General features: G+C 55.5%; 1 protein-coding gene across 1 annotated transcript in view; it reads left to right on the plus strand.

The window, feature by feature from the left end:
• ZAN (zonadhesin) overlaps nt 1-16,862 on the plus strand; it is a 34,727-nt gene extending 17,865 nt beyond the window's left edge. Inside the window, 25 exon segments of the mRNA XM_068967557.1 lie at nt 950-1,091; nt 1,370-1,617; nt 1,835-2,015; nt 2,261-2,372; nt 2,726-2,820; nt 3,105-3,281; nt 4,751-4,959; nt 5,224-5,368; nt 5,659-5,903; nt 5,981-6,145; nt 6,347-6,471; nt 6,787-7,079; nt 10,198-10,409; nt 10,870-11,011; nt 11,328-11,575; nt 12,640-12,769; nt 12,975-13,149; nt 13,460-13,636; nt 13,878-13,958; nt 14,400-14,547; nt 14,549-14,593; nt 14,701-14,839; nt 15,367-15,507; nt 16,582-16,684; nt 16,775-16,862. Coding sequence (XP_068823658.1) covers nt 950-1,091; nt 1,370-1,617; nt 1,835-2,015; nt 2,261-2,372; nt 2,726-2,820; nt 3,105-3,281; nt 4,751-4,959; nt 5,224-5,368; nt 5,659-5,903; nt 5,981-6,145; nt 6,347-6,471; nt 6,787-7,079; nt 10,198-10,409; nt 10,870-11,011; nt 11,328-11,575; nt 12,640-12,769; nt 12,975-13,149; nt 13,460-13,636; nt 13,878-13,958; nt 14,400-14,547; nt 14,549-14,593; nt 14,701-14,839; nt 15,367-15,507; nt 16,582-16,684; nt 16,775-16,862 — 3,966 coding nt within the window.
• Nucleotides 16,863-17,627: the final 765 nt, after the last annotated feature.

Here is a 17,627-nt window from a genome sequence, read left to right on the forward strand (position 1 = left end):
CCTGCATTCTCTCGCCTATGGAGGGTCCATTTCTCAGTTGCTACCTGGACCCCATCCGAACCATCTTCTCAGAGGCACTGCTTGGAGCTAGCCCTGATCTGTGAAACTTCTCTCTTCCTTCTTTGCAAGGCCTGAGGATGAGGTCCGTCCAAGCCCTCCACCACCTGATGTCCATGGGGCTCTCCCTTACTCAGAGCCGCGTTCCAGGCTGGCCCCCAGAACACTCCTTATCCACGTTTTACTCTTTCAATTTCACCTTCTTTGCAGCCCCTTTCCCCCTGCTTGGCCTCCCAGGCACCACCTGAGTTAGCCACCTTCTCCTCCTTTGAGGTCCTGTTGAAATGCTGCCTCCTCCTTGAAGCACCCTGAGAAGCACCCCTAAACTCTTGCAGCAAGTGCCAATGGCAGGAAACACGCTGGGTGCCCTGATGGTCACCTCTGGGTACATAACGGGCTGGGGCACGGGATCTGTTTGTTTACGTGTTGACCGTCCCCTCTGGACTGTGAGTTCCGTTAGGGCAGGGGCATCGACCATCTGGTTCATTACTGAATTCCTGACGCCTGGCACGAGGCGGATGATAACTATCTGTTGAAACAGTGGACAGACAAATAACGGAGTGACTGAATGAGCGAATGGAGCTGAGCCTGGAGCTTTGGGATGACACGAACACCTTCCCAAGGAGCAGGCAGTGATCTGAACAGCAGCGCTAAGATGACCTTCTATTTTAAGAAGCGTGTGTTTGTCTATACTGACTCTAGTTGTGGTGCCCATACTCCAGTGTGTGCAGACTTTGTAGCTGCTACACGCAGGCTTAGCTGCTTTGCTGCATGTGGGATCTCTGTTCCCCAAACTGGGATCGAACCTGCATCTCCTGCATTGCAAGGCAGATTCTTAACCACTGGACCATCAGGGAAGTCCCGACCAGGGGACGACTTCTTTTCCTTCCAGGTAGGGGAGCGGTGGTTCAAGCCAGGCTGCAGACGGCTCTGCATCTGTGAGGGCACTAACAGAACTCGCTGTGTGCCATGGCAGTGCCAGGCCCAGGAGCTGTGTGGTCAGCAGGATGGCACCTATGGCTGCCACCCTCAAGGTGAGTGAGCCTGGGGGCTGCCCAAATGACCTTGAGCAGAGGCATGGTCCTGTCCTAAAGCAGAGAGCTGGGGTATAACCAGGGGCTGGGAGGTGATTGCCCGGAGTCAAAACAACATCTTTAAGAACCCAGACAGTGAGGTTGGAGCGGTCCCTGTCCTTGACCTCTCCACGCCTCACGGACCATCCTGATGACCCGTGGGTACCATCACCACGTGGACTCGCCAGGATGGCAGATCAAGGTGAGTGCATCCCTGAACGCCGTCTCCTGGTGCCCAGGGTCGGCCACCTGCACTGTCTGGGGGGACCCCCACTACCTGACATTCGATGGAGCCCTGCACCACTTCATGGGCACCTGCACCTACGTCCTGACCCGGCCTTGCTCGTTGAAGTCCCTGGAGAACTACTTCTTTGTGAGCGCCACCAACGAGTTCCGCGGCGGAAACTTGGAGGCCTCCTACGTCAAAGCCGTCCAGGTGCAGGCCTTCGGCATCAGAGTCTGGATGCTCAAAGGCCGCAAGGTCATGGTGCGTGCCTGCGCCTGCCTCCCCGGCCCCACCCCCAGCCCACGCGGCATCTCTTTTCCCTTCCCTCTTGCCTGCAATTACACCTGTCCGGCAGATACCGAAACCCCAGTTTCTGAGACATACCCCCCCCCCCGCCCCCCGCCTGCTCCCTGGCCTCTGCCCCATTGTTATCCTGTCCCCGGAGCCTTTCCCTACCTCGTCCTCCCTACCTCTGTAGCTGGACGGCCGCCAGGTGGCTCTGCCCCTGGGGTTTGCGCACGGCCGCATGACCGTGAGGCCCAGTGGCTCCTTTGTCCTCCTCTACACGGACTTCGGGCTTCAAGTTCGCTACGACGGGTACCACCTGGTGGAAGTGACCGCTCCTTCCTCCTATGCCGGCCGACTCTGTGGGATGTGTGGTGAGTTCCCTGGGCACGTGTAGGTGAAGCGGGGGCCACGGGCAACCCGAGCCTCTCAGGGATCTTGCTCATCCACACGTGAACAGGTGCTTGGCGATCTGTTACTCGGTTGAGGGCGTCGTGTGTGAGGGTAGGCGTGAAGGGAAGCCGAAGATGAAGGAAGAGAAAAGCCTTCTCTTGGAGAGAGGGTGGCTTCTTGGTCTTGGGACCGAGCCTGCGGCCTCTCTGACTGCTTGGTCCCCCAGGGAACTACAACAACAACAGCCTGGACGACAATCTGCAGCCTGATAAAAGACCTGCTGTCAACTCCGTGCGCCTGGGGGCCTCCTGGAAACTAAATGAGTTATCTGAATCTGGGTGAGCCGGGAATGAGGAGAGCGGGGAGCTGGACCGGGGCGGGGAGCTGCCTGCTTGGCAGGCAGCCTGGCGGTGTCCCCAGTCTCTCCTGGAGTTGATGGAAGGTTGTTCCAACCTCCCACACCCCTGCCTGCTGATTTCTCCCGGGCTTCTTGACCTGTCTCTGGGGAAGTCCACCCTGAGATCTAACCTTTCTCCTTCCTGCTGCATCTGCTGACCTTACTACTCAAGGCCCTCACTCTTCTCCTCTCCCACCCTGGTCCCCTCCCCGCTTCCCTCTCCATGTCTGCTTTGGCTTTTGGGACGTGTCCTCTGATCCTAAATTCCTGTTCCTTCCCCTCCCCCTCTGTTAGCTGCTTTGCTGCAGACGCCAGGCCCCCCAGGTGCCTGGAAAAGAATGCAACTGACCCCTGGAGTAAGAACTGTGAAATCTTGGTGAATCCCCAGGGTAAGCCACGCAGGGGCCCCTGTTTGCTCCCCCCCACCCCCGGGAGAGGAGACAGAGGAGGGGGGCTGATCACTGAGGGAGGGAGGTGAGACAGGAAATAGAGACAGCGGAGTGGATGCGGAGGCAGTGGTCCCCTGGGGGCGCTGATGGATCTGTGGGGGTTTTTTGCGTCTCAGGCAGTAGGTTCTTAATAATCACGGGTTTGGATGGAAGTGAATGGAGACTTTGCCCCAGAGCAGCCTCATGGTTCCGCTCACTCTCGCCCACCTCGTTTCATCCACCAGGACCCTTCTCCAGGTGCCACAGGGTGGTGGCCCCGCAGGCCAGCTTCACCAGCTGTGTGTATGGCCAGTGTGGGACCAAGGGCGACGCGTTCACCCTGTGCCGCTCCCTGCAGGCCTACGCGTCCCTGTGCGCCCGGGCCGGCCAGGTCCTCACCTGGCGGAGCAGCACCTTCTGCCGTGAGTGACCTAGCGGAGTCCCCTGAGCCCCGCCCTCTCTCCCTCTCCCTCAGTTCTGCTCTTCCGCTCTCCCCTTCGCAGCCAGCCCCCAGCCCCCATGTGGGATGCCCTCTGTCCCCCCTCTCCAGTCTCTTGGAGCCCAGCCCCCATCTTCCCCTCGACTCCCTCGGCTGGGAGCCCCCGTCTGACTTCCACCTCACCAATGGCACTAGTGGTAAAGAACCTGCCTGTCGATGCAGGAGTCGTAAGAGATGCAGGTCGGGACCTAAGAGACCTGGGTCAGAAGACCCCCTGGAGAAGGGCATGGCCACCCACCCCAGTATTCTTGCCTGGAGAATCCCCACGGACAGAGCAGCCTGGCAGGCTGCAGTCCATAGTGTCACAAAGAGTCAGACCTGAAGCGACTTACCAGCGCCAAAAAGTTCTGACCTCATTTGGCTACTGTCTCCTTCCCATCTTCCCCAGGTCACCCGTGTGATGACCTTTCTTCCTCTTTCCCAGGAACTCTTTTTTTTTAATTGTAGTAAAATGCACAGAACACACAAATTACCATTGTAACAAACTTTTAAGTGTCCAGTTCAGCTACATTAAGTGCATTCACCTTGTCATGCAACCATTATCACCATTGTTTCCAGAACTTTTTCTTCTTCCCAAACTGAAACTGTCCCCATTAAATACAAGTCCCCGTCCCTCTCCCCCCAGCCCCTGGCAAGCACCATCTACTCTCTATCTCTATGCATTCGAGGACTCTAGAGACCTCATCTAAGTGAAATCACACAGTATTCATCTTTTTGTGACTAGCTTATCTTAGTATAATGTCCCCAAGTTTCACCCACGTTGCAGCAGGCTCCAGAATTTCCTTCTTTGTAAGGCTGAATCATATTCTATTGTATGGATGGACCCCTTTTGGTTAATCCACTCATCTGACACTTCCAGGAGCACTCTTTAAAAATGTTTTTGTCCTGTGTCGTTTGTAGGATCTTAGTTCCCCCACCAGGGGTTGAACCTGCGCCCTCAGCAGTGAAAGCGAGGAGTCTTAACCACTGAACCGCCAGGGAATTCTTTCTTAGGAATTCTTTTTTAAAAATCCATTAAAATTTTTTTTAAATTAATTTATTTAATTTGGCTGCGCTGGGTCTTCGTGGTGGCGCGGGTTCTTCTCTAGTTTCGGGGCTCGGGCTTCTCCTTGCGGTGGCTTCTCTCGTTGCAAAGCACAGGCTCTAGGGCACGTGGGCTTCAGTAGTTGCAGCTGCCAGGCTCTGGAGCGCAGGCTCAGTAGTTGTGGCTCACCGGCTTAATTGCTCCGCGGCACGTGGAGTCTTCCTGGATCAGGGATCGAACCCGTGTCTCCTGCATGGGCAGGCAGATTCTTAGCCACTGGACCACCAGGGAAGCCCTTAGGAGCTCCTCAGGCCCCAAGGTCAAGAGAGCTGGAAATGACTCTTCCTTCCTACACGCCAATCTCTTAGCTCTGAAGTGTCCGTCAGGCAGCAGATACAGCCCCTGCGCCGACCCCTGCCCGGCCACCTGTCTCAGCCTGAGCACCCCGTCGTACTGCCCGTCTTCGCTCCCCTGTGCCGAGGGGTGCGAGTGTCAGAGAGGCCACATCCTGAGTGGGACCACCTGTGTGCCCCTCAGCGAGTGTGGCTGCACCAGCCCCGGGGGCACCTACCACTCGGTGAGAAGCCAGACTGCAAGAGGGCCTCCATGAGTTGGGGGCCAGAGGGCTCAGAGCCTGCAAAGAGGTGTCGGGGAGGGGCAGTGCTGGGGGCTGAGAAGCAAAATTCAGAAGCCTGGAGCTTGAGAAAGGCTGGTGATGGAGGCGGGAGGCTGAACAACACCGACCTCTTGGGGGCCCCAGGGTGCAGTGGTGCGGGGGAGGCCTCCATCCCTCTCCAGCTTCCAAGTTTCTATCGGCTCCGCTGATGTCCGCGCCCCACAGGTTGGGGAGACATGGTACACGGACAAGACGTGTTCCCGGCTCTGCGCCTGCTCCATCCACAACAACGTCTCCTGCTTCCAAACCGCCTGCAAGCCTGGCCAGATGTGCTGGCCCCGCGATGGGCTGATGCGGTGCCGGGGGGCAGGTAGGAGGCCCACCGAGCGTGGAGGAGGACCTTCAGCCACCAAAACCGCCCCTCCGTCCAGGAGGGGCTCCTCGGGTTCACTCACAGCTCCCACGGCAGTCGTGAACTCGGGATATTAAAAGTCTCTCCTGGGCTGAGCGGCACCTGTTCCACCTCCTTGGGTCTTGACTCTTCTTTGTCCCTTTCCCTTCTGAGGCTCCCTCTCCTCCACATCTTTTCCATGAAGGTGGGGAGAAGGCCTGTTCTTGCTGGAGGCTGGACCACTCCTCAGCCGCCTTTCTGTCCTGCAGGGATGGGAGTGTGCCAGATCCAGGACAGGTCCCGGTACATAAGCTTCGATGGCAGTTACCATGCAGTCCAGGGCGCTTGCACTTATGTCTTGGCGAAAACGTGCCACTCCACCATGGACCTGCCTTTCTTCAAGATCAGTGGCAAGAATGGGCAGCGGCAAGACCAAGCCCACACTTCCTACCTCCGCAAGGTCTACGTACACGTCTTCAATACCCTGGTCACCCTGAAGAAGGACCGCGTGCTGGTGAGCGGGGCGATGGTGAGGGGAGGACATGGGCTCTGGTCCTTCCTGCTGCTCACGGGTCCTGCCTTCCTCTCTAGATCAATGGCACATGGGTCCCCCTGCCTGCGACCTCCCAGATCCGGGGGGTCAGCGTCATTTCCAGGGACGGCTACATGGTGCTCACCATCAGCATTGGGGTGGAAGTCAAGTTTGATGGCAATGGTTTCCTCAAGATCGAAATCCCAAAAGCCTATTATGGAAAAGTGAGGAAAACATCTGGGTCACTTCATAGGGGTGTCAGCCTGCAGGGAGTGGGGTGCCCGACTGAACAGTCACTCCCCAGAATGGGAAAAAGCTGCAAGGAGGGGATGCCTTTCTCTTCGGAGTGGAAAGGGGGTGCCAACCACAAATGCCACCTGCCATCCCAGATGCGGAAGATCCCTCTTTCCTCTCTGCCCACCCAGACCTGCGGCGTGTGCGGGAACTTCAACGGTGAGGAAGAGGACGAACTGCTGATGCCTAATGATGAGCTAGCCCCAGATGACATCACGTATGTGGACAGTTGGCAAGATAAGGAGATTGACCCAAGGTAATTGTCCCCAAAGACTCTCTACCTTTGTTGGCATAGGAACGCGAGTTGGGATTCTAGACCATATGGCCCACCCGGGATGGAAAGACTGAAGTGGTCCTCAATGCGTATTGCTTGACAGGGGGTGGCATCTGGGTCTTCCTGTCTTGGCTTCAAAATGTGGGAGGCGACGGGGGCCACGTGGAAGGCTGGTCAGAGCCCAGGCCAGCTTCCAGGTGAAGACAGGAGGGGTCTAGAGGGTGGTTTGGAAGCGCCAAGTTGTTTTCACAGATGAGGCCATGGCTGTCCCTGTGATGACCCCCTTTCCCTTCCCAGTTGCCGAGATGATGACAAGACCGAAGAAGAATCGGAGAAGGAGCCAAAAACGACCTGCCAGCCAGCTGACCTGGAGAGAGCCCAGGAGCAATGCCAGGCAGCCTTTCAGACTCCGGGCTGGGCAAGGTGTGCCAGCCGCGTGATCCTCAATCCATTCTTGGTCAGATGCACCGACAGCCTCTGTGAATTTGGGGGCCTGAGCAGCACCCTCTGCCAGTCTCTGCAAGCCTTTGCGACCGCCTGCCAAGCCCAGGGCATCAGGCCTCCCATCTGGAGAAACAGCAGCTTCTGCCGTGAGTGTCCCCTCTGGCCACCCCCAGACTGCTCCCAAACCTTTTCATCTGTGTGTGTGTCTCTCTCTCTTTAAAAATATGAGTTTGGTATTTTAAAGAAATTATTTTTATTTTTATTTATTTGGTTGTACCAGGTCTTAGTTTCGGCCTGCTGGATCTTTTGCCGCAGCATGTGGGATCCGGGCTTCCTTGGTGGCTCAGATGGTAAAGAATCCGCCTGCAGTGCAGGAGACCTGGGTTCGATTCCTGAGTTGAGAAGATCCCCTGGAGGAGGGCATGGCAACCCACTCCAGTATCCTTGCCTGGAGAATCCCCATGGACAAAGGAGCCTGGTGGGCTACAGCCCATGGGATCGCAAAGAGTCGGACACGACTGAGCGACTAAGCACACACGTGGGATCTAGTTCCCTAATCAGGGATCAGCCCCAGCTCCCCTGCATTGGTAGAGTGGAGTCTTAGCCACTGGACCACCAGGGAAGGCCCCACCTGTGGAGCCCTGAAAGCTCCTCCATTCTTCTTTTTGGTGTTTTCTGACCTATTTCTGGCCTCATTTTCTCTAATGTGGACCATTTACAGTAAGCTCTTAGCCGGTGTCCCCTGTCGCAGGATGGCACAGGCTGCTTCTCAGCACTGTCGTTCCAAAGGAGATGTGATCATGTTACACCTGTGAGCCATTGTGCCTGCAAGTCCGAGCTCCTCTCTGAGATGTTTGAGATCCTGTGAGCTGTCCACCCTAACTCCCCCTTGTTACTTGTGACCGGCATCACCTGCAACATATCATCCTATTCCCCACGTGGGCCTTGCTTTCCCACACCCCTCCCTGCCTTTATACACACCCTTTCCTGCACCCCAAAAGTTATTTATTCTCCTCTCCTGGCAGATTCCAAGGCATTCTTCTCTAACTCTTTCCTTTAAAAAGTTTTTTTAAAATTATTATTCACGTACTATATTCTTCTACCCTTTAAAAGTATACAATTTGGGGATTTCCTTAGTGATTCAGGGGTTAAGATTCCACCGCAGGGAGTGTGGGTTCGATCTCTGCTCAGGGAACTAAGAGCCACACAATTTGCCAAAAAAAAAAAAGTATACAACTCATGGATTTTCAGTATCTTCACAAGGTTATACAACCAGCACTGCTATTTAATTTCAGAACTTTTAAAATTTTAAAACAGTGAAGTGTTTTTCATTTGTGCTGCATTCCTATGGTTCAAAATTTTTAAAGGTATTAGAAGATTCCCAGTGAAAAGTCTCTTTTCATCCTGACTCTGGGCCCCAGGCCCTAGCCTGCTCTTATCCGCATCTGAGTATTTTTCCAAAAGTCTTTTCTATCTGCACATGCAAACAACTGCAAATTTATTTCCCATATTTTCTTACAAACAACAGACAGAACACAGTCGTTTGTACTTCATTATTTTTCACTTGGCTGCCCTTCCTCATCAGATATGTAAAAAGCATCCTTACTCTCTTTTGCAGACATGTCATAATTCATTTGTCATCGTTTATTTAACTAGTTTCTATTGATGGACTTCCTAGTTGTTTCCACTCTTTGGCTATTGCAAACAGTGCTGCGATGCATAACCTTACGCAGATACAGTTTCCTATGTGTGTGTCTCTTATCTGTAGGATAAATTCCTAGCAGTGGAATTGTTGGATCGAGGATTGTGTGAGTTTATGCTTTTGAGAGATCTTGCCAAATGGCCTTCCATAGTGGTTGAGGCATTTACATTCCCACCAGCAACACTGCCCATTTCCCCACAGCCTCGCCAACACACAGTATTATCATGCTTTTGGATTTTTGCCAATCTGATAAGTGAAAGATAAAAAGAGTCTTAATTTGTATTTTTCCTATTATGAGTGAGGTTGTGCATTCTTTCATACATTCAGGAGCCGTTTGGATTTCCCTTCCTGTGATTTCTTCCTACCTATTCACCATTTTTCCACTGGTTTGTTGCCCTTTATTGAAATATTTTATAGATGTCCTTTGCTACAGAGAGTAGCCAGCCCTTCATTAGTGCTATGAGTCAAAAAATTTTTTCCATGTCTTTTTTTTATCTTTGACTTTTTATTTTTTTACCATGCAGATATATATATATATGTATGTATTTACGAGGTCAGATATAACAGTCTTTGTTTTATGGCTTCTGCATTTTGAGCCCCAGTTACAAATGCCTTCCCTACTCTGAAGTTAAAAAATTTGCCTACATTTTGCCCTAGCATTTGTATGGTTTCTTTTTTTGTATATTTAAATATTTTGATCCGTGGGGATGTATCCTGCTGTGTAGGGTGAGAACTCAATCAACTTCATGTTTATTTTTTCCCAGTATTATTAAATGACCAGTCTCTTTTTCCACTGACTCAGATGTCACATTTTATATTAAATTCCCATGTGTATTTGAGTTCCTCTTTGGGCTTTTTCTCCTCTTCCACTGCTCCATTTAGCTTCATTTACTAGCAACACAGTGTTGTGATCATTGGGAGTTTAAGTAGTGTTTAGATTTCTGGCAGGGACATTTAGTTTTTCTTGTTTGTTTGTTTTGGTTTAGAGTTTTCCCAGCTTTTTTGGTTTGTTTATATCCTCATCTCCACTTTAATGTCATCTTTCCCTATTTAAACAAAAAAAACACACACCAAAATCCTGTTGGTATATTTTATTGCTATCACATTAAATGTACAAATTATCTTAGGGAGGGAATTCCTGGGCAGTCCAGTGGTTAGGACTACAGGGTGCACAGGTTCGATCCCAAGCTGGGGAACTAAGACCCCAAATGTGGCCCCACGTGACCTAATAACGGTAATAAAATTAATTTAGGGAGAACTGACGTCTTCATGTTGTGGACTCTTGCTATCTGTGAATGTTTTCATTTGTTTGCAACTACTTCTGCTCAAAGGGTTTTACTTAGCTCCCCCAGCAGAGTGAGTCCCTCCCTGCCCTGGGCTCCTGTCATGCCGGTACACAGGCCAGTCACGAGCTTGCTGCCCAGACGCACCGAGGTCGCGCTGCACCTGCTGCCCGACCACAGGCTCCCACGCCAAGACGGGAGGAGCATGCTTGCTCTATTCTGTCCTCAGGCCCACCACGGAGCCCACGCTCAGTCCGCGTTTCTCCCTCACCCTTCCAGCTCTGGACTGCCCCCCCAACTACGTCTACACCAACTGCTTTCCCCACTGCCCCCCTACCTGCGACAACCCGGAAGGCCGGTGCAAAGGCTCCAGGGGTCCCTCCAACTGCGAGGAGGGCTGCGTCTGTGAGCCCGGCTATGTGCTCAAGGAGCGGCGGTGTGTGCCCAGGAGTCAGTGTGGCTGCCGGGGCGCCCGGGGCAGATTCCTCCCCGTGAGTGGGGAATGGGAAGTAGGGGTGGGGGGGACCACCCACACACCTTCAGGATGCCGCCTTCCCCTGGCCTGTGCTGCTGCGGCTGGCGCTGGATGTGAAGGCTGGTGGCTGGGGTGGGTGGCCTCCTGCCAGGACTGGGGTGGAGGGTGTGTGGTTTGGATGTGAGGACTGAGGCATGGTAGAGTGGCCTTGGTTTGAAGATCTTGGTGGTACCCCTCTTGAGTCACAGGGCTTCTGTGACCCCAGTTTTCTCATCTGGAAGATGGGTTCAGCAGTACCTCCTGAGACAGCGCAGTGCCTCTAGGGAGCGCTACAGTGACAGAGGGTGCCTTGGCACTGGGACTGCCTCTGGCCTGTGCCAAGTGAGCCGTCAGACTATGGGCTTAGACTGAAGTCGTCAAGGAAAGAGAGCTGGCCCTCCCTTCCTCACTCCTCGTTCTTCCCGTGGCATCTGCAGGAGGGTAACGCCTGGTTCTCCAGCAGTTGCTCCCAGAGGTGTACCTGCCGGGCGGGAGCCATTCAGTGCCAGGCCTTTGCCTGCCCCGCCAGCTCCCGGTGTGAGACCGACGAGGACGGCAAAGAAATCTGCAAACCCTACAGTAAGGGGGCCCTCAGGAGGTGCAGTCGAGGGGGGTGCCCAGGCTGGGGGCTCTGGGGAGAGGGAGCTGCTGACATAGACAGAGGTGGGCTCTTACCTCTTACCAGCTCGCTGATCGCCTGCAGATTCTCTCTGGGATCTACTTTCAGGGCGAAAAGAGCGAACCAGGCAAGGGAGATCCTCTCAAGCTGGGAGAGGGAGAGGGTGGAAATATCAAGTTCAGGGAACAGGAGGCACTGGGGGCAGGCAGGTGAGGGGCCCTGGGGCCGTTCCACTGGGCAGGGCCATTTCTCTTCAGTGCTGGCTCTTCTTGGCAGGGTCGGAGCGATGCACGGTTTATGGGGACCCCACTTACCGCACGTTTGATGGCCTCGGCTACCGTTTCCAGGGCCGCATGACCTACTATCTGGTCAAGACCGTGGATGTGCTCCCCAGTGGCGTGGAGCCCTTCATCGTGGAGGGACGCAACAAGATGTATGCGTCTCACAACCCCATTTTCCTGCACGAAATCATCGTGATGGTCTACGGCTACACGGTCCAGCTCCAGCATGAACTGGAGCTTGTTGTAAGAGCTGGGCCAGGCAGGGTGGGTCGGGGCAGGCAGGTCAGTCCATGAGAGGCCACCAGGAGCAGGTGGAGCCAGGGCTGCCCGTTCCTTGGGAGGTTCCTGGCAGAGGCTGCCTAGTTGTAGAAATCAGAATCAGTGTTGCACTTACCTCCTTGGGAGCCCAAGCTGGGCAGGAGGATTTCAGGTAAGGTCGGGGAGAGGTGGGGCAGTGGGAAGAAGGGAAGATCCGACAGGTAGTCTGAAGAAGCACCAGGGATGCCCACCTGCCAGTTGTTTATTCTTTTTTTGTAAAGAAAGGGGCTGCAACAGGAGCAGACCTCGGAGACGCTCTTGCCATTTGGGATAGTAAAGCTTCCTGGAGTACCCTGTTGCAGAGAATGATGGAACAACAAGGTCCCGAGATGTGCAGAGAAGTGGAGGCCAGCGCAGCAGAGCGTCACCTTTTTAAATATAATTGTATTAATTCTTTTGGTTTCGGCCGCATTGGGTCCTCATCGCTGCACACGGGCTTTCTCTAGTTGCGGTGAGCTGGGCTGCTCTCCGTTGCGGTGCTCAGGCGTCTCATTGCAGTGGCTTCTCTCGTTGCAGAGCACAGCCTCCAGGGGCTCGGGCTTCAGGAGCTGCCACTCATGAACGTGGTAGTTGCGGCTCCTGGGCTCTAGAGCTCGGGCTCAGCAGCTGCGGCGCACGGGCTCAGTTGCTCCGCAGTATGTGAGATCTTCCCAGACCAGGAATTGAACCCGCGTGGCGCTTGTGGTAAAGAACCTGCCTGCCCGTGCAGGTGGACATAAGAGACATGGGTTCGATCCCTGGGTCGGGAAGATCTCCTGGAGAAGGGCATGGCAACCCACTCCAGTATTCTTGGCCTGGAGAATCCCATGGACAGAGGAGCCTGGTGGGCTGCAGTCCATAGGGTCACACAGAGTCAGACACGACTGAAGCGGCTTAGCATGCACGCATTTCCTGCATTGGCAGGTGGATTCTTTACCACTGAGCCACCAGGGGAGCCTGAGGGTCACCTTGATTCAGGCTTCCCTGCGGCTCCCATCTGCCTCCTCCAGGTCAACGGCCAGAAGGTGACCGCCCCCTATGAGCCCGTCGACCAGCTGCGGGTCTCCCTACGAAGCGATCGCCTGTTCGTGATCACAGACTTTGAGCTGGTGGTCAGCTTCAACGGAAAGAACAACGCAGGTGCCTGAGCGTGGGAACCAGAGGGCCAAAGCGAGCGTTCCTGGGAAGGGGGAGGGAAAACCGCCTCACGGAAAACCATGGGCTCCATGAGAGGGTCCCCTGCCTGCAAGCAAGGCCTCAAGCTCCGGGAGACAACCCAGGAGGAGTGGGGAGGGATGAGGTGTGGTGCGGGGGGGTCTCACTCCTGGGCCCCCTCCTCCCGCAGTGATCTCCCTGCCGGTCACTTACCGGAAGCTTGTGCTCGGCCTGTGCGGCAACTGCGACCAGAACAAGAGGAATGACTTTATGCTGCCCAACGGGGCTGTCACCCAGAACCTCCTTGCTTTTGGCAATAGTTGGGAGGTAAAAATGACCGAGGGAAGCTTCCCCCGCATCTCAAGGTGAGAGGGCTGGGATTCAAAGCAGGGAGGCCCTGACCCGGGGTGGGGGGCGGCCGGCCAGGGTGGGCATGAGCACCAACCTAAAATCTGTTCACACAAGCTCACCCGCACTTGCTCAGCAGAGGAGCCCTGAGGCCGAGGGCTCAGACAGGCCTGATTCTTTTCATCCCATCACATCTTTCCTCTCCCGCCGACTGCGGGGCACCAGCCCTGTGGATCCCAGCCTGTGCCCCGGGCCCTCCCCTTCCAGGTTCCTTCGATCGCGGCAGCCCTGGTGGGCCTCACCTGGATCTTCACTGTCTCTGCCCAGGGCTGTACAGGAGGAGGAAGTGAAAGAGGAAGCAGCTCTAGGCTTTCTTGGTGTGTCGGGATGCCGCCCGGAGGAGCTGCAGCTCATCAGCCGCACCCAGGCGTGTGGGGTGCTGGTGGACCCCGAGGGCCCCTTTGCTGTCTGTCACCAGACTGTGGCCCCTGAGCCCTTCCTGGAGTGAGTCGGGGACCCGAGACCCTTTATCCAGCTCCTGTGGCCTGTTCTCTGACTGGCTCTCTGTTGGGCACAATTCTGTGCATAGTACCTTGTCACACACACGCACACACACGAACACACATCCCCACGGCACGCCAGCCCACTCTCTGATGGGGCTTCCAGGGCCTCTTCTGCAGGGCTGGGTCTCCTGGCCTCCCTCCCCGTCTCTGACAGCCCCCCACCTGTCCCTGCTGTCCTCCAGGCACTGTGTGTCTGACCTGTGTGCCGCCCACGACCCCAAGGAGCAGGAGGAGCTGCGTTGCCAGGTCCTCAGTGGATATGCCAGCATCTGCCAGGAGGCGGGCACCACCCCGGCCAGCTGGCGGGACCACACCCACTGTGGTGAGGCCCTGACTTGCCCTAGCAGCTGGCCCCTGACCCCTTCGGCTCTTTCCACCCCTTGTTCTGCTCTGAGCCCCCACAGCTTCCCCCACCTTGGCTTTCCATCTTGGTTCCCCCAGCCCTAGACTCTCCCCCTTGTTAGTATCCTCCCGACTGAACCCCTTCCCTGCCCTCACCCGCATCACCCCTTCCCACTCCGTTCTGCCAAGGCCCACCTTTGATCCTCCTCATGAGTTAGTGTCACAGACAAAAAGACTCGCAAAGCTGGTCCTCCCTGCCTTTAGCAAGCTCTGTGCTGTTGGGTGACCTTCTTTTCCGTACCTGGGGGCGCCTACCCCTGCTCTGCCACCTTCTGACTATGACTGTGTCCCCTCAGCCTTGTCATGTCCAGCCAATACTGTCTACCAGAGCTGTATGACACCCTGCCCGGCCTCCTGTGCCACGCTGGCAGCCCCCCGGGGCTGCAAGGGCCCCTGTGTGGAGGGCTGTGCCAGCCTCCCGGGCTACATCTACAGCGGAGCCCAGAGCCTCCCCCTGGCCCACTGTGGCTGCACCAACAACGGCATCTACTACCAGGTCCGGGCTGTTAGTGGGAGGCCCCGGGGGAGCGCAGGCGCGAGAGGACAGCCCAACACGGGAGGTCAAGCAGGCGCCCCTGCTTCCTGGGCCTTCTCCCTCTCCAGCAGGGTGACAGCTTCGTGAACCACGACTGCTCCCAGCGCTGCACCTGCGCGCGCACGGGGCTCCTGCTATGTGAGCCCCTCGGCTGCAGCCCTGGGGAGGTCTGCACCCTGGGGAACCTCACTCGTGGCTGCTTCCGAGGTGAGCTGGGACAGGCCCTCAGCTTCCAGCTGCCCTCATCCCCTGTCAGGGTGGGGGAAGGGGGAAGCCCCTGGACCTGGAACAAACCAGCCCTCCCAGTCCTGGGAAGAGCCCATCTCATCAAGATCAGGACTCCTGCCGTTTCATCTCTCTCTCTCTCTCTCTCTCTCTCTCTCTCTCTCTCTCTCTCTCTCTCTCTCTCGGGAGGGACAAGGCAAAGGCCCTGTCTTCCCCGAGCCTCTGCTCTCTGCTCTGCGTTAGTGTCTCAAGATCCCCTTTAGTCCTTACTCAGCACTTGGGGTGAGCATAGCATTCCCACGTTATAGGGTAAAGAAAATGGAGTTCAGAAGAGGATAAGCAGTTTCCCCAGATCTCGGGGGTATAGAACCAGGACTGGAAGCCTGGCCAGCGGACCCCAGCCAATCTATCTGGGAGAATTTCTTCCCTGGCGTCCCAGCCCCCAGGCCCCTCTCCCTGGCTCTGAGTGTCCGCCCAGGACTCCCTCCCACCCGCTTCCATCCTTGCAGACAGCCCGTGCCTACAGAACCCCTGTCAGAATGATGGGCGGTGCCGGGAGCAGGGAACCCATTTCACCTGTGAGTGCGAACCTGGTTATGGGGGAGACCGTTGCATGGAGCCGCGGGATGTACCTCCCCCTGAAAAGCCAGGCAAGAACTTCACCCCAGACCTGTACCTCACAAGCTCCTCACCTTCCCCACCAACAATGGCCGCAGAATAAGTCCGTGTATATGATATTAACCTACAGTATCTGTTACAGATGTATGCGTGTGTGTGTGTTAGTTGCTCAGTTGTGTCCGACTCTTTGTGACCCCATGGATTATAGCTCACCAGGCTCCTCTGTCCATGGGATTCTCCAGGCAAGAATATTGGAGTGGGTTGCCATTCCCTTCTCCAGGGGATTCTCCCAACTCAGGGATGGAACCTGGGTCTCCCTCATTGCAGGCAGATTGTTTACCGTCTGAGCCACCAAGGATGCCCATAGATGTATAGTAGATAGTATATTATCACTGTCTTATATTACCATATGAGATGTAATAATATAATATTTGGATATGATCCCTAAAGATTAGCAGGATCAGTATCCTGAAAGAATCTCAGAGTCCCTATGCCCTACCCAGCACTCTGGAATCTTCTCTCTGACCCTAAGCTCCCCACTTCTGTGATCTGTATGCCTTACCCTGCTGTTGTTTCCCTCTCCTGTGTCCCTCTTAGCCTCCCTGGAACCTTTCATTAGTTTTCTCTATCCCAAACTATAATCCCCACATGCCTCTGCACCAGCAATTCTCCGACTGTATCCTTGTGCCTACGATCAGGGTGGGGCAAGGTTGTCTCTGGGACTCAGCCCTAGAGACTTGGATTGGGTAGGTCTCGGTGGGGCCCCAAGATGCCTGCATTTTTTCACAAGCTTCTAGGTGACTGATGGGAGTGATACCAGGGCTACTCTTGGAGAAGCACTGACCCAGCTGATACCCTGGACTCTGGGGGACCAGCTGGGTGAACATCCTCCTGAAGGGTCTGTGGGAGTTGCGTGTCCACTGGGAGCAGGAGGGCAGCACCAAGGTCTCGAAGGCCCTAGGAGTGGCGGCTTCCTGGAGGGAGAGCCAGGACCCAGAGACGTGCAGGGAATGCAGTCCACCCAGGCTGGCAGCTGAGGACCGGAAGGGTGTATCCCCCTCACCTCTTATCCCACACCCCTATTTCTGTTCCCCGCACCCCAGAAGCATCCAACTTTGCCTCCATCCTGTTGCCATTGCTGGTGCCCATGGTGGTCACAGTGCTAGTGGCGGTGACCAGAGGATGCATTTCCAGGAGGAAAGGGAGGAGGTGAGTTTCTTTAAAAGGGCAGAGGAGGGCCGGCTGGGGGGAGCAGACACGAGGAGTGGGCGCTGACCTTCATCACTGGTGTGTTTCTAGGGAGAAAACGCAGAGCCAGACCAGAGGCAAGCCGCCGGGTGCAGGTGAGCCCCAGCCCCACGGCCCACAGCTTTGGCGCCTGGCCTGAGGCTCCCTCTTATCCATGTTTTCTCTCAGATTTTAGTCCAGACCAAGCCCTCAGAGTCGCTCAGTTCTGAGTTGTCCACAGAAGAAAGAGAGATAAAATTATTTATTTTTGAGATGTGACTTTCCACATGATTCTGGTGGAGGAAGGGTCTGTGAGGTGGACCTTGGTGGGGAGAGACAGAAGGGAGACACGGGGCCGGGGACCTAAGGCTGGATGCTCCAGAAAGTGTCCACAGGGAGGGGAACCGAGGTCTGAGGAGGTAAGGGGCTGTCTGTCCTTTAGACAAAGTCCCATGAGGGGCTTCAGGGATACAGGAGAAAAGAGGGCACCCCAGGAATCCTAGTTCTTGTAGGTCTTGGCCTCTGAGCTTCCCACTTGGTAAGTGAAAGGTGATCCTGAGGTTTTCTGTTTCTAATGATGAGACTGAAGCTCTGGGCAGAGGCTCAGGATGGGAAATGTGGCTTTTTCCAAAGGGTCAACTGGCTTGTGACCCAAAGGGCCTTGGGGTTGCTATGGTAACTGAGGGTGGGGGCTGGGGCCTGGCTTGGGAGGAGCTTGGAGCTCCATCCTACTAGGAGTGACCGGCTCACCTCAGCCAAGGGCCAAAGTGCAGACATGCCCGCCCTGAGCCCCATGCCTTGTGCCTCCCACCAGGCAGGTCCTGGGGGAGGGGGCTGGGACGTCCTGCGCGGGCTCTAAGAGAAAAAGGAAGGCTGCCCACTGGGCTCAGATGTGAAATACCAAGGAGAAGGGGACGCCAAAGCA

The sequence above is a fragment of the Capricornis sumatraensis genome, chromosome 3 (genome assembly GCF_032405125.1).
Source record: "Capricornis sumatraensis isolate serow.1 chromosome 3, serow.2, whole genome shotgun sequence".
NCBI lineage: Eukaryota > Metazoa > Chordata > Mammalia > Artiodactyla > Bovidae > Capricornis > Capricornis sumatraensis.